This window comes from Dendrobates tinctorius, unplaced genomic scaffold, assembly GCF_039654945.1.
Source record: "Dendrobates tinctorius isolate UK_male_01 unplaced genomic scaffold, ASM3965494v1 ptg000065l, whole genome shotgun sequence".
Classification (NCBI taxonomy): domain Eukaryota; kingdom Metazoa; phylum Chordata; class Amphibia; order Anura; family Dendrobatidae; genus Dendrobates; species Dendrobates tinctorius.
This window is the reverse complement of record NW_027361733.1, coordinates 25,182,192-25,209,274: the sequence shown is the minus strand read 5'-3', so window position 1 is coordinate 25,209,274 and position 27,083 is coordinate 25,182,192. Positions and strand designations below refer to the sequence as shown.

At 45.9% G+C, this 27,083-nt stretch overlaps 1 protein-coding gene across 1 annotated transcript in view; it reads left to right on the top strand.

Moving 5' to 3' along the window:
- Positions 1–24,284, top strand: part of SCRT2 (scratch family transcriptional repressor 2) — a 34,643-nt gene extending 10,359 nt beyond the window's left edge. Inside the window, exon 2 of the mRNA XM_073580778.1 lies at positions 18,440–24,284. Within this exon, the coding sequence (XP_073436879.1) occupies positions 18,440–19,140 (701 nt within the window). The 3' untranslated portion in view covers positions 19,141–24,284. The remainder of the gene's footprint in view (positions 1–18,439) is intronic.
- The last annotated feature ends 2,799 nt before the right edge of the window (positions 24,285–27,083 follow it).

Here is a 27,083-nt window from a genome sequence, read left to right as displayed (position 1 = left end):
CCTGTACCCCAAGTGTCAGCGTCATTATCCTGTACCCAAGTGTGAGTGTCATTGTCCTGTACCCAAAGTGTCAGTGTCATTGTCCTGTACCCAAGTGTGAGTGTCATTGTCCTGTACCCCAAGTGTCAGCATCATTATCCTGAAGCCCAAGAGTGAGTGTCATTGTCCTGTACCCTAAGTGTCATTGTGTCATTGTCCTGTACCCCAAGTGCCAGTGTCATAGTCCTATACCCCAAGTGTCAGTGTCCTTATCCTGTACCCCAAATGTGAGTGTCATTGTCCTGTACCCAAAGTGTGAGTGTCATTGTCCTGTACCCAAAGTGTCAGTGTCATTGTCCTGTACCCCAAGTGTCAGTGTCATTGTCCTTTACCCAAGTGTGAGTGTCATTGTCCTGTACCCCAAGTGTCAGTGTCATTATCCTGTACCCCAAGAGTGAGTGTCATTGTCCTGTACCCCAAGTGTCATTGTGTCATTGTCCTGTACCCCAAGTGTGAGTGTCATAGTCCTGTACCCCAAGTGTCAGTGTCATTATCCTGTACCCCAAGTGTCAGTGTCGTTGTCCTGTGCCCCAAGTGTCATTATCCTGTATTCCAAGTGTCAGTGTCTTTGTCCTATACCCCAAGTGTCAGTGTGTCATTATTCTGTACCCCAAGTGTCATTGTCCTGTACCCCAAGTGTCAGTGTGTCATTGTCCTGTACCCCAAGTGTGAGTGTCATAGTCCTATACCCCAAGTGTCAGTGTCATTATCCTGTACCCCAAGTGTCAGTGTCGTTGTCCTGTACCCCATGTGTCATTATCCTGTATCCCAAGTGTCTGTGTCTTTGTTCTGTACCCCAAGTGTCAGTGTGTCATTGTTCTGTACCCCAAGTGTCAGTGTGTCATTGTTCTGTACCCCAAGTGTGAGTGTCATTGTCCTGTACCCCAAGTGTCAGTGTCATTATCCTGTACCCCAAGAGTGAGTGTCATTGTCCTGTACCCCAAGTGTCATTGTGTCATTGTCCTGTACCCCAAGTGTGAGTGTCATATTCCTGTACCCCAAGTGTCAGTGTCATTATCCTGTACCCCAAGTGTCAGTGTCGTTGTCCTGTGCCCCAAGTGTCATTATCCTGTATTCCAAGTGTCAGTGTCTTTGTCCTGTACCCCAAGTGTCAGTGTGTCATTATTCTGTACCCCAAGTGTCATTGTCCTGTACCCCAAGTGTCAGTGTGTCATTGTCCTGTACCCCAAGTGTGAGTGTCATAGTCCAATACCCCAAGTGTCAGTGTCATTATCCTGTACCCCAAGTGTCAGTGTCATTGTCCTGTACCCCATGTGTCATTATCCTGTATCCCAAGTGTCTGTGTCTTTGTTCTGTACCCCAAGTGTCAGTGTGTCATTGTTCTGTACCCCAAGTGTCAGTGTGTCATTGTTCTGTACCCCAAGTGTCATTGTCCTGTACCCCAAGTGTCAGTGTCATTGTCCTGTACCCCAAGTGTGAGTGTCATTGTCCTGTACCCCAAGTGTCAGTGTCATTATCCTGAAGCCCAAGAGTGAGTGTCATTGTCCTGTACCCTAAGTGTCATTGTGTCATTGTCCTGTACCCCAAGTGTGAGTGTCATAGTCCTATACCCCAAGTGTCAGTGTCATTATCCTGTACCCCAAATGTGAGTGTCATTGTCCTGTACCCAAGTGTGAGTATCATTGTCCTGTACCCCAAGTGTCAGTGTCATTGTCCTGTTCCCCAAGTGTCAGTGTCATTGTCCTTTACCCAAGTGTGAGTGTCATTGTCCTGTACCCCAAGTGTCAGCGTCATTATCCTGTACCCAAGTGTGAGTGTCATTGTCCTGTACCCAAAGTGTCAGTGTCATTGTCCTGTACCCAAGTGTGAGTGTCATTGTCCTGTACCCCAAGTGTCAGCATCATTATCCTGAAGCCCAAGAGTGAGTGTCATTGTCCTGTACCCTAAGTGTCATTGTGTCATTGTCCTGTACCCCAAGTGCCAGTGTCATAGTCCTATACCCCAAGTGTCAGTGTCCTTATCCTGTACCCCAAATGTGAGTGTCATTGTCCTGTACCCAAAGTGTGAGTGTCATTGTCCTGTACCCAAAGTGTCAGTGTCATTGTCCTGTACCCCAAGTGTCAGTGTCATTGTCCTTTACCCAAGTGTGAGTGTCATTGTCCTGTACCCCAAGTGTCAGTGTCATTATCCTGTACCCCAAGAGTGAGTGTCATTGTCCTGTTCCCCAAGTGTCATTGTGTCATTGTCCTGTACCCCAAGTGTGAGTGTCATAGTCCTGTACCCCAAGTGTCAGTGTCATTATCCTGTACCCCAAGTGTCAGTGTCGTTGTCCTGTGCCCCAAGTGTCATTATCCTGTATTCCAAGTGTCAGTGTCTTTGTCCTATACCCCAAGTGTCAGTGTGTCATTATTCTGTACCCCAAGTGTCATTGTCCTGTACCCCAAGTGTCAGTGTGTCATTGTCCTGTACCCCAAGTGTGAGTGTCATAGTCCTATACCCCAAGTGTCAGTGTCATTATCCTGTACCCCAAGTGTCAGTGTCGTTGTCCTGTACCCCATGTGTCATTATCCTGTATCCCAAGTGTCTGTGTCTTTGTTCTGTACCCCAAGTGTCAGTGTGTCATTGTTCTGTACCCCAAGTGTCAGTGTGTCATTGTTCTGTACCCCAAGTGTGAGTGTCATTGTCCTGTACCCCAAGTGTCAGTGTCATTATCCTGTACCCCAAGAGTGAGTGTCATTGTCCTGTACCCCAAGTGTCATTGTGTCATTGTCCTGTACCCCAAGTGTGAGTGTCATATTCCTGTACCCCAAGTGTCAGTGTCATTATCCTGTACCCCAAGTGTCAGTGTCGTTGTCCTGTGCCCCAAGTGTCATTATCCTGTATTCCAAGTGTCAGTGTCTTTGTCCTGTACCCCAAGTGTCAGTGTGTCATTATTCTGTACCCCAAGTGTCATTGTCCTGTACCCCAAGTGTCAGTGTGTCATTGTCCTGTACCCCAAGTGTGAGTGTCATAGTCCAATACCCCAAGTGTCAGTGTCATTATCCTGTACCCCAAGTGTCAGTGTCATTGTCCTGTACCCCATGTGTCATTATCCTGTATCCCAAGTGTCTGTGTCTTTGTTCTGTACCCCAAGTGTCAGTGTGTCATTGTTCTGTACCCCAAGTGTCAGTGTGTCATTGTTCTGTACCCCAAGTGTCATTGTCCTGTACCCCAAGTGTCAGTGTCATTGTCCTGTACCCCAAGTGTGAGTGTCATTGTCCTGTACCCCAAGTGTCAGTGTCATTATCCTGAAGCCCAAGAGTGAGTGTCATTGTCCTGTACCCTAAGTGTCATTGTGTCATTGTCCTGTACCCCAAGTGTGAGTGTCATAGTCCTATACCCCAAGTGTCAGTGTCATTATCCTGTACCCCAAATGTGAGTGTCATTGTCCTGTACCCAAGTGTGAGTGTCATTGTCCTGTACCCCAAGTGTCAGTGTCATTGTCCTGTTCCCCAAGTGTCAGTGTCATTGTCCTTTACCCAAGTGTGAGTGTCATTGTCCTGTACCCCAAGTGTCAGTGTCATTATCCTGTACCCCAAGAGTGAGTGTCATTGTCCTGTACCCCAAGTGTCATTGTGTCATTGTCCTGTACCCCAAGTGTGAGTGTCATAGTCCTAAACCCCAAGTGTCAGTGTCATTATCCTGTACCCCAAGTGTCAGTGTCGTTGTCCTGTGCCCCAAGTGTCATTATCCTGCATTCCAAGTGCCAGTGTCATTGCCCTGTACCCCAAGTGTCAGTGTCATTATCCTGTACCCCAAATGTGAGTGTCATTGTCCTGTACCCCAAGTGTCAGTGTCATTGTCCTGTACCCCAAGTGTCAGTGTCATTGTCCTGTACCCCAAGTGTCAGTGTCATTATCCTGTACCCCAAATGTGAGTGTCATTGTCCTGTACCCAAGTGTCAGTGTCATTGTCCTGTACCCCAAGTGTCAGTGTCATTGTCCTGTACCCAAGTGTGAGTGTCATTGTCCTGTACCCCAAGTGTCAGCGTCATTATCCTGAAGCCCAAGAGTGAGTGTCATTGTCCTGTACCCTAAGTGTCATTGTGTCATTGTCCTGTACCCCAAGTGTGAGTGTCATAGTCCTATACCCCAAGTGTCAGTGTCATTATCGTGTACCCCACATGTGAGTGTCATTGTCCTGTACCCAAGTGTGAGTGTCATTGTCCTGTACCCCAAGTGTCAGTGTCATTGTCCTGTACCCCAAGTGTCAGTGTCATTGTCCTTTACCCAAGTGTGAGTGTCATTGTCCTGTACCCCAAGTGTCAGTGTCATTATCCTGTACCCCAAGAGTGAGTGTCATTGTCCTGTACCCCAAGTGTCATTGTGTCATTGTCCTGTACCCCAAGTGTGAGTGTCATAGTCCTATACCCCAAGTGTCAGTGTCATTATCCTGTACCCCAAGTGTCAGTGTCGTTGTCCTGTGCCCCAAGTGTCATTATCCTGTATTCCAAGTGTCAGTGTATTTGTCCTGTACCCCAAGTGTCAGTGTGTCATTATTCTGTACCCCAAGTGTCATTGTCCTGTACCCCAAGTGTCAGTGTGTCATTGTCCTGTACCCCAAGTGTGAGTGTCATAGTCCTATACCCCAAGTGTCAGTGTCATTATCCTGTACCCCAAGTGTCAGTGTCGTTGTCCTGTACCCCGTGTGTCATTATCCTGTATCCCAAGTGTCTGTGTCTTTGTTCTGTACCCCAAGTGTCAGTGTGTCATTGTTCTGTACCCCAAGTGTCATTGTCCTGTACCCCAAGTGTCAGTGTCATTGTCCTGTACCCCAAGTGTGAGTGCCATTGTCCTGTACCCCAAGTGTCAGTGTCATTATCCTGAAGCCCAAGAGTGAGTGTCATTGTCCTGTACCCTAAGTGTCATTGTGTCATTGTCCTGTACCCCAAGTGTGAGTGTCATAGTCCTATACCCCAAGTGTCAGTGTCATTATCCTGTACCCCAAATGTGAGTGTCATTGTCCTGTACCCAAGTGTGAGTGTCATTGTCCTGTACCCCAAGTGTCAGTGTCATTGTCCTGTTCCCCAAGTGTCAGTGTCATTGTCCTTTACCCAAGTGTGAGTGTCATTGTCCTGTACCCCAAGTGTCAGTGTCATTATCCTGTACCCCAAGAGTGAGTGTCATTGTCCTGTACCCCAAGTGTCATTGTGTCATTGTCCTGTACCCCAAGTGTGAGTGTCATAGTCCTAAACCCCAAGTGTCAGTGTCATTATCCTGTACCCCAAGTGTCAGTGTCGTTGTCCTGTGCCCCAAGTGTCATTATCCTGTATTCCAAGTGCCAGTGTCATTGCCCTGTACCCCAAGTGTCAGTGTCATTATCCTGTACCCCAAATGTGAGTGTCATTGTCCTGTACCCCAAGTGTCAGTGTCATTGTCCTGTACCCCAAGTGTCAGTGTCATTGTCCTGTACCCAAGTGTGAGTGTCATTGTCCTGTACCCCAAGTGTCAGCGTCATTATCCTGAAGCCCAAGAGTGAGTGTCATTGTCCTGTACCCTAAGTGTCATTGTGTCATTGTCCTGTACCCCAAGTGTGAGTGTCATAGTCCTATACCCCAAGTGTCAGTGTCATTATCCTGTACCCCAAATGTGAGTGTCATTGTCCTGTACCCAAGTGTGAGTGTCATTGTCCTGTACCCCAAGTGTCAGTGTCATTGTCCTGTACCCCAAGTGTCAGTGTCATTGTCCTTTACCCAAGTGTGAGTGTCATTGTCCTGTACCCCAAGTGTCAGTGTCATTATCCTGTACCCCAAGAGTGAGTGTCATTGTCCTGTACCCCAAGTGTCATTGTGTCATTGTCCTGTACCCCAAGTGTGAGTGTCATAGTCCTGTACCCCAAGTGTCAGTGTCGTTGTCCTGTGCCCCAAGTGTCATTATCCTGTATTCCAAGTGTCAGTGTCTTTGTCCTGTACCCCAAGTGTCAGTGTGTCATTATTCTGTACCCCAAGTGTCATTGTCCTGTACCCCAAGTGTCAGTGTCATTATCCTGTACCCCAAGTGTCAGTGTCGTTGTCCTGTGCCCCAAGTGTCATTATCCTGTATTCCAAGTGTCAGTGTCTTTGTCCTGTACCCCAAGTGTCAGTGTGTCATTATTCTGTACCCCAAGTGTCATTGTCCTGTACCCAAAGTGTCAGTGTGTCATTGTCCTGTACCCCAAGTGTGAGTGTCATAGTCCTATACCCCAAGTGTCAGTGTCATTATCCTGTACCCCAAGTGTCAGTGTCGTTGTCCTGTACCCCATGAGTCATTATCCTGTATCCCAAGTGTCTGTGTCTTTGTTCTGTACCCCAAGTGTCAGTGTGTCATTGTTCTGTACCCCAAGTGTCAGTGTGTCATTGTTCTGTACCCCAAGTGTCATTGTCCTGTACCCCAAGTGTCAGTGTCATTGTCCTGTACCCCAAGTGTGAGTGTCATTGTCCTGTACCCCAAGTGTCAGTGTCATTATCCTGAAGCCCAAGAGTGAGTGTCATTGTCCTGTACCCTAAGTGTCATTGTGTCATTGTCCTGTACCCCAAGTGTAAGTGTCATAGTCCTATACCCCAAGTGTCAGTGTCATTATCCTGTACCCCAAATGTGAGTGTCATTGTCCTGTACCCAAGTGTGAGTGTCATTGTCCTGTACCCCAAGTGTCAGTGTCATTGTCCTGTTCCCCAAGTGTCAGTGTCATTGTCCTTTACCCAAGTGTGAGTGTCATTGTCCTGTACCCCAAGTGTCAGCGTCATTATCCTGTACCCAAGTGTGAGTGTCATTGTCCTGTACCCAAAGTGTCAGTGTCATTGTCCTGTACCCAAGTGTGAGTGTCATTGTCCTGTACCCCAAGTGTCAGCATCATTATCCTGAAGCCCAAGAGTGAGTGTCATTGTCCTGTACCCTAAGTGTCATTGTGTCATTGTCCTGTACCCCAAGTGCCAGTGTCATAGTCCTATACCCCAAGTGTCAGTGTCCTTATCCTGTACCCCAAATGTGAGTGTCATTGTCCTGTACCCAAAGTGTGAGTGTCATTGTCCTGTACCCAAAGTGTCAGTGTCATTGTCCTGTACCCCAAGTGTCAGTGTCATTGTCCTTTACCCAAGTGTGAGTGTCATTGTCCTGTACCCCAAGTGTCAGTGTCATTATCCTGTACCCCAAGAGTGAGTGTCATTGTCCTGTACCCCAAGTGTCATTGTGTCATTGTCCTGTACCCCAAGTGTGAGTGTCATAGTCCTGTACCCCAAGTGTCAGTGTCATTATCCTGTACCCCAAGTGTCAGTGTCGTTGTCCTGTGCCCCAAGTGTCATTATCCTGTATTCCAAGTGTCAGTGTCTTTGTCCTATACCCCAAGTGTCAGTGTGTCATTATTCTGTACCCCAAGTGTCATTGTCCTGTACCCCAAGTGTCAGTGTGTCATTGTCCTGTACCCCAAGTGTGAGTGTCATAGTCCTATACCCCAAGTGTCAGTGTCATTATCCTGTACCCCAAGTGTCAGTGTCGTTGTCCTGTACCCCATGTGTCATTATCCTGTATCCCAAGTGTCTGTGTCTTTGTTCTGTACCCCAAGTGTCAGTGTGTCATTGTTCTGTACCCCAAGTGTCAGTGTGTCATTGTTCTGTACCCCAAGTGTGAGTGTCATTGTCCTGTACCCCAAGTGTCAGTGTCATTATCCTGTACCCCAAGAGTGAGTGTCATTGTCCTGTACCCCAAGTGTCATTGTGTCATTGTCCTGTACCCCAAGTGTGAGTGTCATATTCCTGTACCCCAAGTGTCAGTGTCATTATCCTGTACCCCAAGTGTCAGTGTCGTTGTCCTGTGCCCCAAGTGTCATTATCCTGTATTCCAAGTGTCAGTGTCTTTGTCCTGTACCCCAAGTGTCAGTGTGTCATTATTCTGTACCCCAAGTGTCATTGTCCTGTACCCCAAGTGTCAGTGTGTCATTGTCCTGTACCCCAAGTGTGAGTGTCATAGTCCAATACCCCAAGTGTCAGTGTCATTATCCTGTACCCCAAGTGTCAGTGTCATTGTCCTGTACCCCATGTGTCATTATCCTGTATCCCAAGTGTCTGTGTCTTTGTTCTGTACCCCAAGTGTCAGTGTGTCATTGTTCTGTACCCCAAGTGTCAGTGTGTCATTGTTCTGTACCCCAAGTGTCATTGTCCTGTACCCCAAGTGTCAGTGTCATTGTCCTGTACCCCAAGTGTGAGTGTCATTGTCCTGTACCCCAAGTGTCAGTGTCATTATCCTGAAGCCCAAGAGTGAGTGTCATTGTCCTGTACCCTAAGTGTCATTGTGTCATTGTCCTGTACCCCAAGTGTGAGTGTCATAGTCCTATACCCCAAGTGTCAGTGTCATTATCCTGTACCCCAAATGTGAGTGTCATTGTCCTGTACCCAAGTGTGAGTGTCATTGTCCTGTACCCCAAGTGTCAGTGTCATTGTCCTGTTCCCCAAGTGTCAGTGTCATTGTCCTTTACCCAAGTGTGAGTGTCATTGTCCTGTACCCCAAGTGTCAGTGTCATTATCCTGTACCCCAAGAGTGAGTGTCATTGTCCTGTACCCCAAGTGTCATTGTGTCATTGTCCTGTACCCCAAGTGTGAGTGTCATAGTCCTAAACCCCAAGTGTCAGTGTCATTATCCTGTACCCCAAGTGTCAGTGTCGTTGTCCTGTGCCCCAAGTGTCATTATCCTGCATTCCAAGTGCCAGTGTCATTGCCCTGTACCCCAAGTGTCAGTGTCATTATCCTGTACCCCAAATGTGAGTGTCATTGTCCTGTACCCCAAGTGTCAGTGTCATTGTCCTGTACCCCAAGTGTCAGTGTCATTGTCCTGTACCCCAAGTGTCAGTGTCATTATCCTGTACCCCAAATGTGAGTGTCATTGTCCTGTACCCAAGTGTCAGTGTCATTGTCCTGTACCCCAAGTGTCAGTGTCATTGTCCTGTACCCAAGTGTGAGTGTCATTGTCCTGTACCCCAAGTGTCAGCGTCATTATCCTGAAGCCCAAGAGTGAGTGTCATTGTCCTGTACCCTAAGTGTCATTGTGTCATTGTCCTGTACCCCAAGTGTGAGTGTCATAGTCCTATACCCCAAGTGTCAGTGTCATTATCGTGTACCCCACATGTGAGTGTCATTGTCCTGTACCCAAGTGTGAGTGTCATTGTCCTGTACCCCAAGTGTCAGTGTCATTGTCCTGTACCCCAAGTGTCAGTGTCATTGTCCTTTACCCAAGTGTGAGTGTCATTGTCCTGTACCCCAAGTGTCAGTGTCATTATCCTGTACCCCAAGAGTGAGTGTCATTGTCCTGTACCCCAAGTGTCATTGTGTCATTGTCCTGTACCCCAAGTGTGAGTGTCATAGTCCTATACCCCAAGTGTCAGTGTCATTATCCTGTACCCCAAGTGTCAGTGTCGTTGTCCTGTGCCCCAAGTGTCATTATCCTGTATTCCAAGTGTCAGTGTATTTGTCCTGTACCCCAAGTGTCAGTGTGTCATTATTCTGTACCCCAAGTGTCATTGTCCTGTACCCCAAGTGTCAGTGTGTCATTGTCCTGTACCCCAAGTGTGAGTGTCATAGTCCTATACCCCAAGTGTCAGTGTCATTATCCTGTACCCCAAGTGTCAGTGTCGTTGTCCTGTACCCCGTGTGTCATTATCCTGTATCCCAAGTGTCTGTGTCTTTGTTCTGTACCCCAAGTGTCAGTGTGTCATTGTTCTGTACCCCAAGTGTCATTGTCCTGTACCCCAAGTGTCAGTGTCATTGTCCTGTACCCCAAGTGTGAGTGCCATTGTCCTGTACCCCAAGTGTCAGTGTCATTATCCTGAAGCCCAAGAGTGAGTGTCATTGTCCTGTACCCTAAGTGTCATTGTGTCATTGTCCTGTACCCCAAGTGTGAGTGTCATAGTCCTATACCCCAAGTGTCAGTGTCATTATCCTGTACCCCAAATGTGAGTGTCATTGTCCTGTACCCAAGTGTGAGTGTCATTGTCCTGTACCCCAAGTGTCAGTGTCATTGTCCTGTTCCCCAAGTGTCAGTGTCATTGTCCTTTACCCAAGTGTGAGTGTCATTGTCCTGTACCCCAAGTGTCAGTGTCATTATCCTGTACCCCAAGAGTGAGTGTCATTGTCCTGTACCCCAAGTGTCATTGTGTCATTGTCCTGTACCCCAAGTGTGAGTGTCATAGTCCTAAACCCCAAGTGTCAGTGTCATTATCCTGTACCCCAAGTGTCAGTGTCGTTGTCCTGTGCCCCAAGTGTCATTATCCTGTATTCCAAGTGCCAGTGTCATTGCCCTGTACCCCAAGTGTCAGTGTCATTATCCTGTACCCCAAATGTGAGTGTCATTGTCCTGTACCCCAAGTGTCAGTGTCATTGTCCTGTACCCCAAGTGTCAGTGTCATTGTCCTGTACCCAAGTGTGAGTGTCATTGTCCTGTACCCCAAGTGTCAGCGTCATTATCCTGAAGCCCAAGAGTGAGTGTCATTGTCCTGTACCCTAAGTGTCATTGTGTCATTGTCCTGTACCCCAAGTGTGAGTGTCATAGTCCTATACCCCAAGTGTCAGTGTCATTATCCTGTACCCCAAATGTGAGTGTCATTGTCCTGTACCCAAGTGTGAGTGTCATTGTCCTGTACCCCAAGTGTCAGTGTCATTGTCCTGTACCCCAAGTGTCAGTGTCATTGTCCTTTACCCAAGTGTGAGTGTCATTGTCCTGTACCCCAAGTGTCAGTGTCATTATCCTGTACCCCAAGTGTCAGTGTCGTTGTCCTGTGCCCCAAGTGTCATTATCCTGTATTCCAAGTGTCAGTGTCTTTGTCCTGTACCCCAAGTGTCAGTGTGTCATTATTCTGTACCCCAAGTGTCATTGTCCTGTACCCAAAGTGTCAGTGTGTCATTGTCCTGTACCCCAAGTGTGAGTGTCATAGTCCTATACCCCAAGTGTCAGTGTCATTATCCTGTACCCCAAGTGTCAGTGTCGTTGTCCTGTACCCCATGAGTCATTATCCTGTATCCCAAGTGTCTGTGTCTTTGTTCTGTACCCCAAGTGTCAGTGTGTCATTGTTCTGTACCCCAAGTGTCAGTGTGTCATTGTTCTGTACCCCAAGTGTCATTGTCCTGTACCCCAAGTGTCAGTGTCATTGTCCTGTACCCCAAGTGTGAGTGTCATTGTCCTGTACCCCAAGTGTCAGTGTCATTATCCTGAAGCCCAAGAGTGAGTGTCATTGTCCTGTACCCTAAGTGTCATTGTGTCATTGTCCTGTACCCCAAGTGTAAGTGTCATAGTCCTATACCCCAAGTGTCAGTGTCATTATCCTGTACCCCAAATGTGAGTGTCATTGTCCTGTACCCAAGTGTGAGTGTCATTGTCCTGTACCCCAAGTGTCAGTGTCATTGTCCTGTTCCCCAAGTGTCAGTGTCATTGTCCTTTACCCAAGTGTGAGTGTCATTGTCCTGTACCCCAAGTGTCAGCGTCATTATCCTGTACCCAAGTGTGAGTGTCATTGTCCTGTACCCAAAGTGTCAGTGTCATTGTCCTGTACCCAAGTGTGAGTGTCATTGTCCTGTACCCCAAGTGTCAGCATCATTATCCTGAAGCCCAAGAGTGAGTGTCATTGTCCTGTACCCTAAGTGTCATTGTGTCATTGTCCTGTACCCCAAGTGCCAGTGTCATAGTCCTATACCCCAACTGTCAGTGTCCTTATCCTGTACCCCAAATGTGAGTGTCATTGTCCTGTACCCAAAGTGTGAGTGTCATTGTCCTGTACCCAAAGTGTCAGTGTCATTGTCCTGTACCCCAAGTGTCAGTGTCATTGTCCTTTACCCAAGTGTGAGTGTCATTGTCCTGTACCCCAAGTGTCAGTGTCATTATCCTGTACCCCAAGAGTGAGTGTCATTGTCCTGTACCCCAAGTGTCATTGTGTCATTGTCCTGTACCCCAAGTGTGAGTGTCATAGTCCTGTACCCCAAGTGTCAGTGTCATTATCCTGTACCCCAAGTGTCAGTGTCGTTGTCCTGTGCCCCAAGTGTCATTATCCTGTATTCCAAGTGTCAGTGTCTTTGTCCTATACCCCAAGTGTCAGTGTGTCATTATTCTGTACCCCAAGTGTCATTGTCCTGTACCCCAAGTGTCAGTGTGTCATTGTCCTGTACCCCAAGTGTGAGTGTCATAGTCCTATACCCCAAGTGTCAGTGTCATTATCCTGTACCCCAAGTGTCAGTGTCGTTGTCCTGTACCCCATGTGTCATTATCCTGTATCCCAAGTGTCTGTGTCTTTGTTCTGTACCCCAAGTGTCAGTGTGTCATTGTTCTGTACCCCAAGTGTCAGTGTGTCATTGTTCTGTACCCCAAGTGTGAGTGTCATTGTCCTGTACCCCAAGTGTCAGTGTCATTATCCTGTACCCCAAGAGTGAGTGTCATTGTCCTGTACCCCAAGTGTCATTGTGTCATTGTCCTGTACCCCAAGTGTGAGTGTCATATTCCTGTACCCCAAGTGTCAGTGTCATTATCCTGTACCCCAAGTGTCAGTGTCGTTGTCCTGTGCCCCAAGTGTCATTATCCTGTATTCCAAGTGTCAGTGTCTTTGTCCTGTACCCCAAGTGTCAGTGTGTCATTATTCTGTACCCCAAGTGTCATTGTCCTGTACCCCAAGTGTCAGTGTGTCATTGTCCTGTACCCCAAGTGTGAGTGTCATAGTCCAATACCCCAAGTGTCAGTGTCATTATCCTGTACCCCAAGTGTCAGTGTCATTGTCCTGTACCCCATGTGTCATTATCCTGTATCCCAAGTGTCTGTGTCTTTGTTCTGTACCCCAAGTGTCAGTGTGTCATTGTTCTGTACCCCAAGTGTCAGTGTGTCATTGTTCTGTACCCCAAGTGTCATTGTCCTGTACCCCAAGTGTCAGTGTCATTGTCCTGTACCCCAAGTGTGAGTGTCATTGTCCTGTACCCCAAGTGTCAGTGTCATTATCCTGAAGCCCAAGAGTGAGTGTCATTGTCCTGTACCCTAAGTGTCATTGTGTCATTGTCCTGTACCCCAAGTGTGAGTGTCATAGTCCTATACCCCAAGTGTCAGTGTCATTATCCTGTACCCCAAATGTGAGTGTCATTGTCCTGTACCCAAGTGTGAGTGTCATTGTCCTGTACCCCAAGTGTCAGTGTCATTGTCCTGTTCCCCAAGTGTCAGTGTCATTGTCCTTTACCCAAGTGTGAGTGTCATTGTCCTGTACCCCAAGTGTCAGTGTCATTATCCTGTACCCCAAGAGTGAGTGTCATTGTCCTGTACCCCAAGTGTCATTGTGTCATTGTCCTGTACCCCAAGTGTGAGTGTCATAGTCCTAAACCCCAAGTGTCAGTGTCATTATCCTGTACCCCAAGTGTCAGTGTCGTTGTCCTGTGCCCCAAGTGTCATTATCCTGCATTCCAAGTGCCAGTGTCATTGCCCTGTACCCCAAGTGTCAGTGTCATTATCCTGTACCCCAAATGTGAGTGTCATTGTCCTGTACCCCAAGTGTCAGTGTCATTGTCCTGTACCCCAAGTGTCAGTGTCATTGTCCTGTACCCCAAGTGTCAGTGTCATTATCCTGTACCCCAAATGTGAGTGTCATTGTCCTGTACCCAAGTGTCAGTGTCATTGTCCTGTACCCCAAGTGTCAGTGTCATTGTCCTGTACCCAAGTGTGAGTGTCATTGTCCTGTACCCCAAGTGTCAGCGTCATTATCCTGAAGCCCAAGAGTGAGTGTCATTGTCCTGTACCCTAAGTGTCATTGTGTCATTGTCCTGTACCCCAAGTGTGAGTGTCATAGTCCTATACCCCAAGTGTCAGTGTCATTATCGTGTACCCCACATGTGAGTGTCATTGTCCTGTACCCAAGTGTGAGTGTCATTGTCCTGTACCCCAAGTGTCAGTGTCATTGTCCTGTACCCCAAGTGTCAGTGTCATTGTCCTTTACCCAAGTGTGAGTGTCATTGTCCTGTACCCCAAGTGTCAGTGTCATTATCCTGTACCCCAAGAGTGAGTGTCATTGTCCTGTACCCCAAGTGTCATTGTGTCATTGTCCTGTACCCCAAGTGTGAGTGTCATAGTCCTATACCCCAAGTGTCAGTGTCATTATCCTGTACCCCAAGTGTCAGTGTCGTTGTCCTGTGCCCCAAGTGTCATTATCCTGTATTCCAAGTGTCAGTGTATTTGTCCTGTACCCCAAGTGTCAGTGTGTCATTATTCTGTACCCCAAGTGTCATTGTCCTGTACCCCAAGTGTCAGTGTGTCATTGTCCTGTACCCCAAGTGTGAGTGTCATAGTCCTATACCCCAAGTGTCAGTGTCATTATCCTGTACCCCAAGTGTCAGTGTCGTTGTCCTGTACCCCGTGTGTCATTATCCTGTATCCCAAGTGTCTGTGTCTTTGTTCTGTACCCCAAGTGTCAGTGTGTCATTGTTCTGTACCCCAAGTGTCATTGTCCTGTACCCCAAGTGTCAGTGTCATTGTCCTGTACCCCAAGTGTGAGTGCCATTGTCCTGTACCCCAAGTGTCAGTGTCATTATCCTGAAGCCCAAGAGTGAGTGTCATTGTCCTGTACCCTAAGTGTCATTGTGTCATTGTCCTGTACCCCAAGTGTGAGTGTCATAGTCCTATACCCCAAGTGTCAGTGTCATTATCCTGTACCCCAAATGTGAGTGTCATTGTCCTGTACCCAAGTGTGAGTGTCATTGTCCTGTACCCCAAGTGTCAGTGTCATTGTCCTGTTCCCCAAGTGTCAGTGTCATTGTCCTTTACCCAAGTGTGAGTGTCATTGTCCTGTACCCCAAGTGTCAGTGTCATTATCCTGTACCCCAAGAGTGAGTGTCATTGTCCTGTACCCCAAGTGTCATTGTGTCATTGTCCTGTACCCCAAGTGTGAGTGTCATAGTCCTAAACCCCAAGTGTCAGTGTCATTATCCTGTACCCCAAGTGTCAGTGTCGTTGTCCTGTGCCCCAAGTGTCATTATCCTGTATTCCAAGTGCCAGTGTCATTGCCCTGTACCCCAAGTGTCAGTGTCATTATCCTGTACCCCAAATGTGAGTGTCATTGTCCTGTACCCCAAGTGTCAGTGTCATTGTCCTGTACCCCAAGTGTCAGTGTCATTGTCCTGTACCCAAGTGTGAGTGTCATTGTCCTGTACCCCAAGTGTCAGCGTCATTATCCTGAAGCCCAAGAGTGAGTGTCATTGTCCTGTACCCTAAGTGTCATTGTGTCATTGTCCTGTACCCCAAGTGTGAGTGTCATAGTCCTATACCCCAAGTGTCAGTGTCATTATCCTGTACCCCAAATGTGAGTGTCATTGTCCTGTACCCAAGTGTGAGTGTCATTGTCCTGTACCCCAAGTGTCAGTGTCATTGTCCTGTACCCCAAGTGTCAGTGTCATTGTCCTTTACCCAAGTGTGAGTGTCATTGTCCTGTACCCCAAGTGTCAGTGTCATTATCCTGTACCCCAAGAGTGAGTGTCATTGTCCTGTACCCCAAGTGTCATTGTGTCATTGTCCTGTACCCCAAGTGTGAGTGTCATAGTCCTGTACCCCAAGTGTCAGTGTCGTTGTCCTGTGCCCCAAGTGTCATTATCCTGTATTCCAAGTGTCAGTGTCTTTGTCCTGTACCCCAAGTGTCAGTGTGTCATTATTCTGTACCCCAAGTGTCATTGTCCTGTACCCCAAGTGTCAGTGTCATTATCCTGTACCCCAAGTGTCAGTGTCGTTGTCCTGTGCCCCAAGTGTCATTATCCTGTATTCCAAGTGTCAGTGTCTTTGTCCTGTACCCCAAGTGTCAGTGTGTCATTATTCTGTACCCCAAGTGTCATTGTCCTGTACCCAAAGTGTCAGTGTGTCATTGTCCTGTACCCCAAGTGTGAGTGTCATAGTCCTATACCCCAAGTGTCAGTGTCATTATCCTGTACCCCAAGTGTCAGTGTCGTTGTCCTGTACCCCATGAGTCATTATCCTGTATCCCAAGTGTCTGTGTCTTTGTTCTGTACCCCAAGTGTCAGTGTGTCATTGTTCTGTACCCCAAGTGTCAGTGTGTCATTGTTCTGTACCCCAAGTGTCATTGTCCTGTACCCCAAGTGTCAGTGTCATTGTCCTGTACCCCAAGTGTGAGTGTCATTGTCCTGTACCCCAAGTGTCAGTGTCATTATCCTGAAGCCCAAGAGTGAGTGTCATTGTCCTGTACCCTAAGTGTCATTGTGTCATTGTCCTGTACCCCAAGTGTAAGTGTCATAGTCCTATACCCCAAGTGTCAGTGTCATTATCCTGTACCCCAAATGTGAGTGTCATTGTCCTGTACCCAAGTGTGAGTGTCATTGTCCTGTACCCCAAGTGTCAGTGTCGTTGTCCTGTGCCCCAAGTGTCATTATCCTGTATTCCAAGTGTCAGTGTCTTTGTCCTGTACCCCAAGTGTCAGTGTGTCATTGTTCTGTACCCCAAGTGTCATTGTCCTGTACCCCAAGTGTGAGTGTCATAGTCCTATACCCCGAGTGTCAGTGTCATTATCCTGTACCCCAAGTGTCAGTGTCGTTGTCCTGTACCCCAAGTGTCATTATCCTGTATCCCAAGTGTCTGTGTCTTTGTTCTGTACCCCAAGTGTCAGTGTGTCATTGTTCTGTACCCCAAGTGTCAGTGTGTCATTGTTCTGTACCCCAAGTGTCATTGTCCTGTACCCCAAGTGTGAGTGTCATTGTCCTGTACCCCAAGTGTCAGTGTCACTATCCTGTACCCCAAGAGTGAGTGTCATTGTCCTGTACCCCAATTGTCACTGTGTCATTGTCCTGTACCCCAAGTGTGAGTGTCATAGTTATATACCCCAAGTGTCAGTGTCATTGTCCTGTACCCCAAGTGTCAGTGTCGTTGTCCTGTACCCCAAATGCCAGTGTCATTGTCCTGTACCCCAAATGTCATTATCCTGTATCCCAAGTGTCAGTGTCTTTGTCTTATACCCCAAGTGTCAGTGTGTCATTGTTCTGTACCCCAAGTGTCATTATCCTGTATCCCAAGTGTCATTGTCCTGTAACAAAAGTGTCAATATCATTATCCAGCACCCAAAGGATCAGTGTTTCCTTGTCCTGTACACAAAGTGTCAGTGTCATTATCCTGTAACCCAAGTGTCAGTGTCTTTGTCCTGTACCCCAAGTGTGAGTGTCATTATCCTGTACCCCAAGTGTCAGTGTGTCATTGTCCTGTACCCCAAGTGTCATCCTGTACCCCAAGTGTCAGTGTCCTGTAACTAAAGTGTCAATATCATTATCCAGCACCCAAAGGATCAGTGTGTCATTGTCCTGTACACAAAGTGTGTGTCATTATCCTGTACTGAGTGTCAGTATCAATATCTTGTACACCTACTGTCAGTATCCTGTACCCCAGTTGTCAGTGTTATTATCCTATACCCCAAGTGCCAATGTGTCATTGTCCTGTACCACAGGTGTCAGTATGTCATTGTCATGTACCCCAGGTGTCAGTATTGCATTGTCCTGTACCCCAAGGTGTCAGTGTCATTGTCCTGTACCCCAAGGTGTCAGTGTCATTGTCCTTTACCGGAAGTATCAGTGTCACTGTCCTGTACCCCAAGTTCCAGTGACACTGTAATGTACCTCAAGTATCAGAGTGTCATTGTCATGTACCCCAAGTATCACCATCAGTGTCCTATACCCAAGTGTCAGTGTATCATTGTCCTTCACTACAAGTGTCAGTTTCATTGTCCTGTACCCCGGGTGTCAGTATGGCACCATCCTGTATCCCAAGTGTCAAAGTGTCAGTGTCATTATCCTTTAGCCTAAGTGTCATTTTCCGTACCTATAGTGTCATTGTCTGATACTGCAAAAGTGTCAATGCCCTTTACCTCAGGTATTAATGTCATTATCCTGTACCCCCAGTGTCAGTGTCCTTTACCCCAAGTCTCAATGTATCATTGTCCTGTACCTCAGGTATTAGAGTGGCATTGTCCTATACCTGCAGTGTCAGTGTCGTTTACTCCAAGAGTCAATGTATCATTGTCCTGTACCTCAGGTGTTAGGGTGTGATTGTCCTATACCCCTAGTGTCTGTGCCCTTTACCCCAAGTGTCAATGTGTCATTGTACCTCAAGTATTAGAGTGTGATCGTCCTATACCCCAGTGTGAGTGTGCCATTGTCTTGCCCCTGTCAGGTGTTATTCTCACTGCAGTCAACCATTGTTTAAGGTCAAACCTTTGTCCTTGAACCTAAGTGCCTTTGTGTTATTACCCTGGGATCTTGACTACCAGAGTGTCATTATGGATGATGTATACATTTCTTTGTGTGGGCTACTACAAGTGCAAGAGAAATGACATTGCCAGTAATCCAGTGTACAGAGAAAAGCAGTGAGGAGAAGGAATGATGTTTCTGAGACTTGGGTTCAGGTAACACAGTGTTTGTCTTTTGTCCATCTTGTAGGTTTTACCGAGCACTGTATCACATCGTCTGACTACGAAGTCGGGAAAAAAAGTGGAAGCAAATTTTCATCATCTGAAACTGACTACACCCCAACTCACGACGATTACAGCGAGCCTGACAGCCCACAGTCCAGCCTCTCAGCCGGGTATTTCAGCGGGGAAGCAGCAGTCACAGACAGCTACTCAATAGACGCTTTCTTCATCACTGATGGCCGATCAAGACGGAACGGTGAAACCCGCGGAAACCAGCGCCACACGTGTACTGAATGCGGTAAAACTTATGCCACCTCCTCCAACCTCAGTCGGCACAAGCAAACTCACAGGAGCCTGGACAGTAAAATGGCAAGAAAATGTCCGACTTGCGGCAAGACCTACGTATCTATGCCAGCCTTGGCCATGCATCTTCTGACGCACAACCTAAAACACAAGTGCGATGTATGCGGGAAGGCTTTCAGCCGGCCCTGGTTGCTACAAGGCCATATGCGCTCTCATACTGGTGAGAAGCCTTTTGGTTGTGCCCACTGCGGTAAAGCCTTTGCCGACCGATCTAACCTTCGTGCCCACATGCAGACGCACTCGGCCTTTAAACACTACAAGTGCAAGCGGTGTGAAAAAACCTTTGCTCTTAAGTCTTATCTCAACAAGCATTACGAGTCGGCTTGCTTCAAGGGCTCGGAGCATGAGTGCACCGTCCAAAGCTAAAGCCAAGTCCACGGGATAAAACTGCTCACAACTAAACATGGCACAATCCACTGTGCCCCTCCGCCCTTTTCAATGGCACAAGGCACCAGAAACTGAAAAAAAAATCAAATCAGGGTACTTGGCATATAACAGTGTTACATTAGATTGCACTTCACCACCGTCTTTGAGAGCACCGTACCATGCTTTCCGGACCATATCACACATCGCTTTTAATTTATTTCTTCATTTATTTCAAGCCGTGCAATATAAATTTCACACTTTTCCTTATTTTTTTTTTAAATTCTACTTCCTCTCTGCTGAAGCTCTTACGTGCAAAGCCAAGCTTTCTTAACATGAACCACATGAAATGTGAACGTGTCATTAGACTCAATCGGATGGAGAGGCTCTTCAACGCTCAGGCTCAGGTGCCAGTTTTCTGTTTCGCCTCAGATTCTTTTTTTAAGGGGATGTGTGCAGTGCCATTGTATGGCATTGCTTCCGACAGATCCGTGTTATTTTTTGTTTTTTATTTCTAAGGACTTTGTGCCACGCTTCTTCCAATGACCATGTACAAAGCATCAAGGATCCTAGTCATGAATGCACAAATAGTTTCTTGCAGGCTTGAGCAACAAAACGCATGAATGTCCCACATAAGCTCTTCCCAATGGCACCAAAGCCTGACTGGCTGTACATAAAGGCAGAAAGATTTCCTCCAGTGTCTTGATTTAACATTTGGAAGCACATATGTACAGTTAAAAAAAAATGGGCAAAGTTGTGCCAATATTTATATAGCAAAGGGAATGGCACCCAACTACAATTAACTTGCCGCAGATTCCCGCGAAACAGTGTTACCTCTAGTGTTTTCTAAAGCAATGAGAATATGCACTATATTTGGATGACTGATACACATATTTATTAAGCACCCCGCATTAATAAGGGGGTCATTTCACTCCGCATTGTGACTATTATAACTTATTTCGCTCTGCATCATGATGCGACCTCCACCTTTCGGGTGAAGGCGAATGTCTGAAGCGATTGTTCTGATGAACTGCTTATTTAAGTCATGTAATTTATACAAGGTGTTATTTATACTATTTATTTGCCAATTTACTTTTTATTAATTAATAACTTTTTTTAATTTTTTTTTGTGATTGCAAAATGACTGGATAGAATGTGATGGTAATAATGAAGAGACGGAGCGGTCAATGTTTACAGGCGAGCGTTACAAAGCAACGGACCCGACAGGCACGTTTCATCGCATTGGACTGTCTTCCTCTTGAGCTCTGCGACAGGCAGACAGAACGTATTCTTCAGGCCCACATTTACGATCTAGCCGTTCAGGAGATCCTGGACCATTCTGGAAAAGCCTATGCAATTTCTCATTGACTTTATACCTCATGACGACTCAAAGGAAGCCAATATGAATCATGCCACAGTTAGCTCTGGCATTTTTTTGTCAAAGCTTGTACTTTTTAGACTTGCTGTCCAATCAAGTTTGAGCCACAAATCTTGTATTGCATTTTCATCAGCCATGGTCCAGGCTGGCTTTACGGCATGCTTGAGGTTTTGCTAGGGAAGCCTGGGTATAATCAAGAGATCATGACTTGATATGGGAAAAAGTCATCTCAAAATGGAAAAAAAAGATGTTTTTTATGACTGCAAAAAAAAAAGTAGACATTCACTGGAGTTTACAGAGCCTTGCAGTAATGGTATGCATTGACAGCACTTGTAGGGGGTCACTGGGCCATCCCAAGGTTAATTAGAATGCAGTATCACTACACGTGACACGTTGTAATGCATCGTTCCAGACAAAACAAGCTGGTTTTGCTAGTCTTGCCTTGCTTTTCAGTGGACCTGCTTATATCAGACTATAAACAGGGGGGTGAGGGCAATTTTCAGGCAACGCTCACTGGGATAATGTTTTAGGGTCTCTTCCACCTTCCTGCATGCCGAACTATAACGAGCCTTGAGTTATTAGATAATAGAAGCCTTACTTGCATTATCAGTGTTATTGCATTGCAAGAGAGAATGTATCAAAATAGCTGAAAAGAAAATCATGGCCTTAGATGTATAGTGTACACAGGGCTCGGGATAAGAATTCTCAGCCACCAATAATCACTACAGGAACAGATATTAAGTCAGGGCAACGTAACATTAGTGTAACTGGAAGCCATGAAAGGAGCGATAACTGCAGCTGATCACCAGACATGGACTGGGATGGATGTTTCTTCCATATAGCTCAGTATTTCCAGGTATTTAAAGGTATTCTCCTCTTAAAAGGAGTCTTCCATGGTATGTGTCCTCCAAGCAATCCTTAAGACTTCCTTATGGGTATTTTTTTAATGTGTTTATTAAATTAGCTCTATGGTGGCTAGTGATTGGTTGAAGTGGTGAGGAGACAGATTGCAGAGATATCATCATTTAAAGGAGTATTCTCAAGTTGTCACTTAAGCAGCCCAAAGCCATGGAGTCTCCTTACTTCATGATTCCTAGCATCACAAACTCTCCTTTTTGAGTGACCGTTCTGGCAAGCAGCAGTGCTGTTGTATTAGTAGAACTATAAAGCTCAGCACACATTCTGCTGTAACACTTCAGTGGTTTGTTTTGATTCTACACTGCTATCACAATATTTACACATAACGAAAGTAGGGTATTTCAACAAGCACCCAGCTTTTCACAGCGAGAGCTGTGATTAGGACAACTTCTCTGGGAAAAGCTGATGGTGTGAGCTGGTGATCTTCCAAAATTTATAATAGCAGCAGGTCAGGAGTTGAGAGGGAGGAGAGCAACTAACTTCTATATAGAAATCATTGGAATTGACACATCTGACTAGTATGTTAAGAGTTAACCCGTATCCTAAAATATAGCTAATGGTAGTCTGGGCAAGCTCTGGTAGCCAAGCTCCATGGAAGCCATCTGTACACTATGAAAGATACAAGCTTTAATTAAAGAAGAATTAAAGCAGTTAGAAAAAGCAAATTAGTTGCAAACTTGCTTGCGTTCATACTGTTTTACTAATTAAATGCATTGAGAATACCCCTTTAAAGGTACTGCTGGGGACAACAAGAAGGTTGGGGATGTAAGGAACAAGTAATGTTTTTCAAATTCTTAAACATTTCAGAAATCTTCTGGAAGCAAAGTTTAGGATTTATGTACCTAGAAATAGGATTAGGCCAGGTTCACATAGCATTAAGTAGCCCTATCAACGCATAGCGTTGACGGGCTGCGTTAACGCTATAGCATAACGCGATATGCGTTATGCTATAAAGGATTATACCCTTACTGATTGCTGGGGTCTAACTACTGGTGCCCCCAGAAATGTGAAAAACAGCGCTCTAGATGGAGAGGAGGTGAGCATCTTTGAGCTCTATTCCATTATTGTCTAGGAACTGCTAGAAACAGTGCTGTGCTTAAGTTTCTCTGACAGTCCCATAGACGATGAATAGAATGGAGACTGAACATGTGCACCTCTACTCTATTCAGGAAGGGGCGCTTGCAGTTCCCTGAATCTTTGGATTTATGGGGTTCTGATCGATAGATAGGGGATACATTAAAGTAATAACCCTTAAAACTCCGTTATGTGCTAGGCCACGGTTACAGCTGGTCACCTAGAGCCCTGCTTCCTAACTAACGCAATCAGGACTATCACTTGAAATCCTTGAGGGATTTCTTCCTTCTTGCTCAGCATTGTACATGTATAATGTCTTTTGACAGCCAAAGGGGTTTGATCATCAGATATCTAATCTCTGCTCTGCACAGAAATGTGGAGCGATCAACATTTCTGCAATCCTCTGCACCAGATAAATACATGAATCAGCTCAGCATAAAATAAGTGCCATCAATGGGAAAAATCCAATAATAAAAAAAAAAAACGGGATACAGGGGCTCTGAGCTTGCAATAAAGTCTGACAACTATCAATAAGCCTTGCATCTGGGTGAAAAATCCTGATAGATGTGCTATGTGGGAGGAAACCCTATAATAAAATATGGACTCCTCTGGTTGTTAGTTTATGCCAGAATACCCCCCCATCCCCGGATTCGTAGCAAATGGCACTTGTTTTGTACCCATTACCCATCTCTGTTAAAGGGAAAGGCACATAATCATCAGGCTTGTTTTCCTTTTTTCATCTTTGGGTATCTTAGGAGCCGATTGCAGATCCATAATACCTAGAGAGAAGGAGGATGGAGCCATTCCAAGCCATGTCCCCACTTCTACAGGCTGCAGAGATGTCTATGATGGCCTTTTTTCCGATTTTTCTTTCAGGCTGCTCGCGACTGTAGATGTAATGACAATCATTACGCTACTCATTAATGGTCATTGTTATATCTATGGTACTAGAAGAAATGCTGGTTTAATCATTTGCCACAATGCACATGAACTTTACTTGGAGCACTGGGAACAATTTTCTGCACCATCCCATCATTGCAAATACCTTTGCATGCATTTTACCCCCTCTCCCCCGGGCAGATCTTTGCCTTGCGTTTAGCTGCATTACTTATAAGGCAAAGACTTACTGCTTCAAACCAAGGTGCAAAATTTGAACCTGTTAGCACAAGCGCTCCTCCATGTTCATTACAGCCTGCCCATTTCACAAGACCCTGCGTGCTGGCACCAGAATGGGTTAACGTCTCATAGTATGTCTGCAAATTGAGATTCTGATTTGGCTTGTATCCTAAGTCATACTACAAGACTCGTTAAAGGGTTGATTGTGACTTGTAGGATCGCTACTACCAATAGGTGGCGCTGTAGAGTAAAAGTCCTCTTTCTTTCTGAAGAGGCAATTTGCGTCTCATAGTATGTTACTAGGGTGCATATCCCCCCAACAAAACCAACTAATTCTACGCCGTCATTTCATTTTTAGAGATTTGCATTTGGCACGGCCACAGCCTTTCACCTGCCTTCTTTACCCGATCCCGTATGCGGCATTTTTACCCGTAGATGTAGGGCACCTACCTACCCTTCTTTCATATTTATACTGTACATAGAAAGAAACAGCAATAATTTTACGTGCATGTCAGAGATTTGGTTCTAGAAAAAGGTTTCCTTTTCTTTTTTTTTTCTTCTTCCAGTAACTGATGCTGATAAAGCCGGTTCTACTTGTCACCTTTTACTGTATTAATTCTCATGCAATTCAGGGAAATTAAAGAGTTTATGATTCAATAGATCCGCATTGTGGTGAGTCCGGTTCTTGTAATTCGTCTCCTATGATGGTAAATACGCACTTTCTTGCACCTGTCCTTCCTGATTAGTTAATTGGGGGGCTTGAGAATATGAAGTTAGACACAGACTCCTTTAAGACCAAAATTTACATGACAAAGACTTCTGCATATGGTGGCCTGTCTACAGTAGGGTGAGCCTGTGCTCTGGGTAAGTCACTCCGTAATAATAAGCTGCCACTTTGCCTAATTGGCCTCCACGCGACTCAGCTGCAGTGACTCCCCCTCTCCCGACACCCCCCTAGCTCAGAGTATCACGCTTCAGGGGTCGCTGGGGTAAAATATCTAAAGGCCTATCTGCAAAAATCCGATTGGGAATAAAATCCTTTGTGCGCAGCAGAAGCTATTTGTAGCAGTAAAATAAATGCAGAAGGAGGCAGCTGCGGTGACTTGCGAGGACAGAACACGCCACCTGCAGTCCTTTGTGTGATGTGACTGAATTACATTACAAGGCGCCCGGCTCTTACAAAATTGCGGAGAAATGCAGGGCACAATAGCAGACACATTATGAAACGGGTCTTAAGGACAAAGAGGCCTCGCGAGTTTCATCCTGGAATATGCGCAGTCATCGGAATTAAAAAAAAATAAAAATAAAAAAAAAGGACTACGATAAAATGCAGCCCCCCCACCTCCACACCTCCAAGGAGATTAAAGGTCTTTTTGTTCTGTGCGCGGCAAAATAATCTGACAGATTTCACCTGTCAAGAGAGACGATCGCATGATTTTATTTTAAGCTGCATTTATTTTGATGTGGACCCAATGTTCCAGTCTGATTCCTAAAGGCCTCCAAAGACGTTAGGAACACGAGCTGAATTTAGGAAAATAAAATGATGACTTTGCATCTCTTGCAAAATGATGTTGCAGCATTACTGCATGCCTGCTCACAGCCGGAGCTTTAATAAGCCCCTGGGCAGATCTATGCACGCCAACTCGATGCAAAAGGGTGGGGGGTAGATGAGGAGTTGCTGGTGTGTTTTACGGAATCAGGACAAAGAGCAATAAGGCGACCAACAAGCAGAACCTGGAATAATCCCTTACATCGTGCTACACAAACGTGACTTATCTCCATTACGGTAAGTGTCTGATATAGAGTAGACTAATGGATTTAATAAAGGTAAGGGTTTGTCAGAGTAGGTACTTTGCAAAGTAACAGGGGATCGTTCTCTGTAATCACCAGAACATTTTGACCACTCCAACAGATGGGGAACAGAGGAGCGAGATGGATATGAAAAAGCTGCAATCAAAAAAGTAAAAAAAAACCCAAAACTTTAATATTCCCCGAAAGCGCAAAAGGTGAAAAGAGAACAAAATAAGACCAGAAGACGATCCAACGGTGTTTCATCCTCTAGATCAGGGTTCCCCAACTCCAGTCCTCAAGGCCCACCAACAGGTCATGTTTTCAGGATTTCCTTAGTATTGCTCAGGTGATAATTGCTTCACCTGTGCAATACAAAGGAAATCCTGAAAACATGACCTGTTGGTGGGCCTTGAGGACTGGAGTTGGGGAACCCTGCTCTAGATCTTCAGCATGTGAACCAGCAAAGTTGGGGAAATGGTACACTACTTTATTTCTTTATTACGCTACTAGTTATTCCGGTTTGACTATAATTTACAACATATATTGCCATAAATGATCTATGAGAACTAATAGATGATGTGCACTTTAGTTTATGGTGCCTCAGATTTTGCATTTTAGCCTACGGTCAGTGTGGCTCCATTGGTGCTTACATCTGAAGCAGTGGAAAATGGGATTTGGACGTTGCGCTGACGCTGCCATTGACTGTAATGATGCAGACTGAGTCGTTGTGTTCTCTGTCGGACATCATTTTCAGCTATATCCACCTATTTGAGGCAGTCACCAAGACACAGTTGACTACATCTTGGAGCCCACCTCAAATAGGCGAATATGACCGAAAATGATGTCCGACAGCACGCACTGACTACGTCTGCACCATTACTGTCAATGATCACATCAGCGCAAGTGCCCAAATCTCATTATCCAGGGCTTCAAACATAAGCCCGGACAGAACGACTGACGGTAGGCTAAAACGTTGTGTGAACCAGACCGAAGATGTGTTCACTGCTTGATAAATTTGGGGACTCTTCCTCCAAAGGATTTCTGTTTAAAACTGACGCATGAGGATCCGTAGCGTTTCTGGCCCTGCGGGTCCGCTGCAGTTTCTGCTGCATTGTACAGTACCATTGTTTTCAATAGTGAAACCAAAAACGCAGTGCACATGCTGCGGGTTTTTCCGCGCGGATTTGCTGCGGGTTACAATCCACAGCATGTCAATTCTTTGTGCGGATTCCGCTGCGGTTTCACATCTTATCCATTATGAGGTGTGAAACCGCAGGGCTAAACCGCAGGTAAACCACAGGACTTTTGACCTGCGGTTTTACCTGCGTTTTTTTTACAAATCCGTGGGGACAAATCCACAGCTTAGTAAGTTCCCACTAGTTATGGTAAAATTTTGGGATGCGTTTCTTTGACTTGTAAAAAATTTCATGAATTTGACAATTTGAAAAGTATTTTTTATATGAGCTTTATAACTCTCATAGAGAAAACATATAGAAAAACATGTCATACCCAGCAAAAAAAAAACAACATACCAGAAGTGAGGCGAAAGTGAATACTGTCCTGGTCCAACTGCTATGGAAGACAAAACTGGATGTGGTGACCAGGGTAGATGATCTTTTTCCTCTTCTCTTACTAATCTACCCACACCTATGTTAAGGAACACACAGTG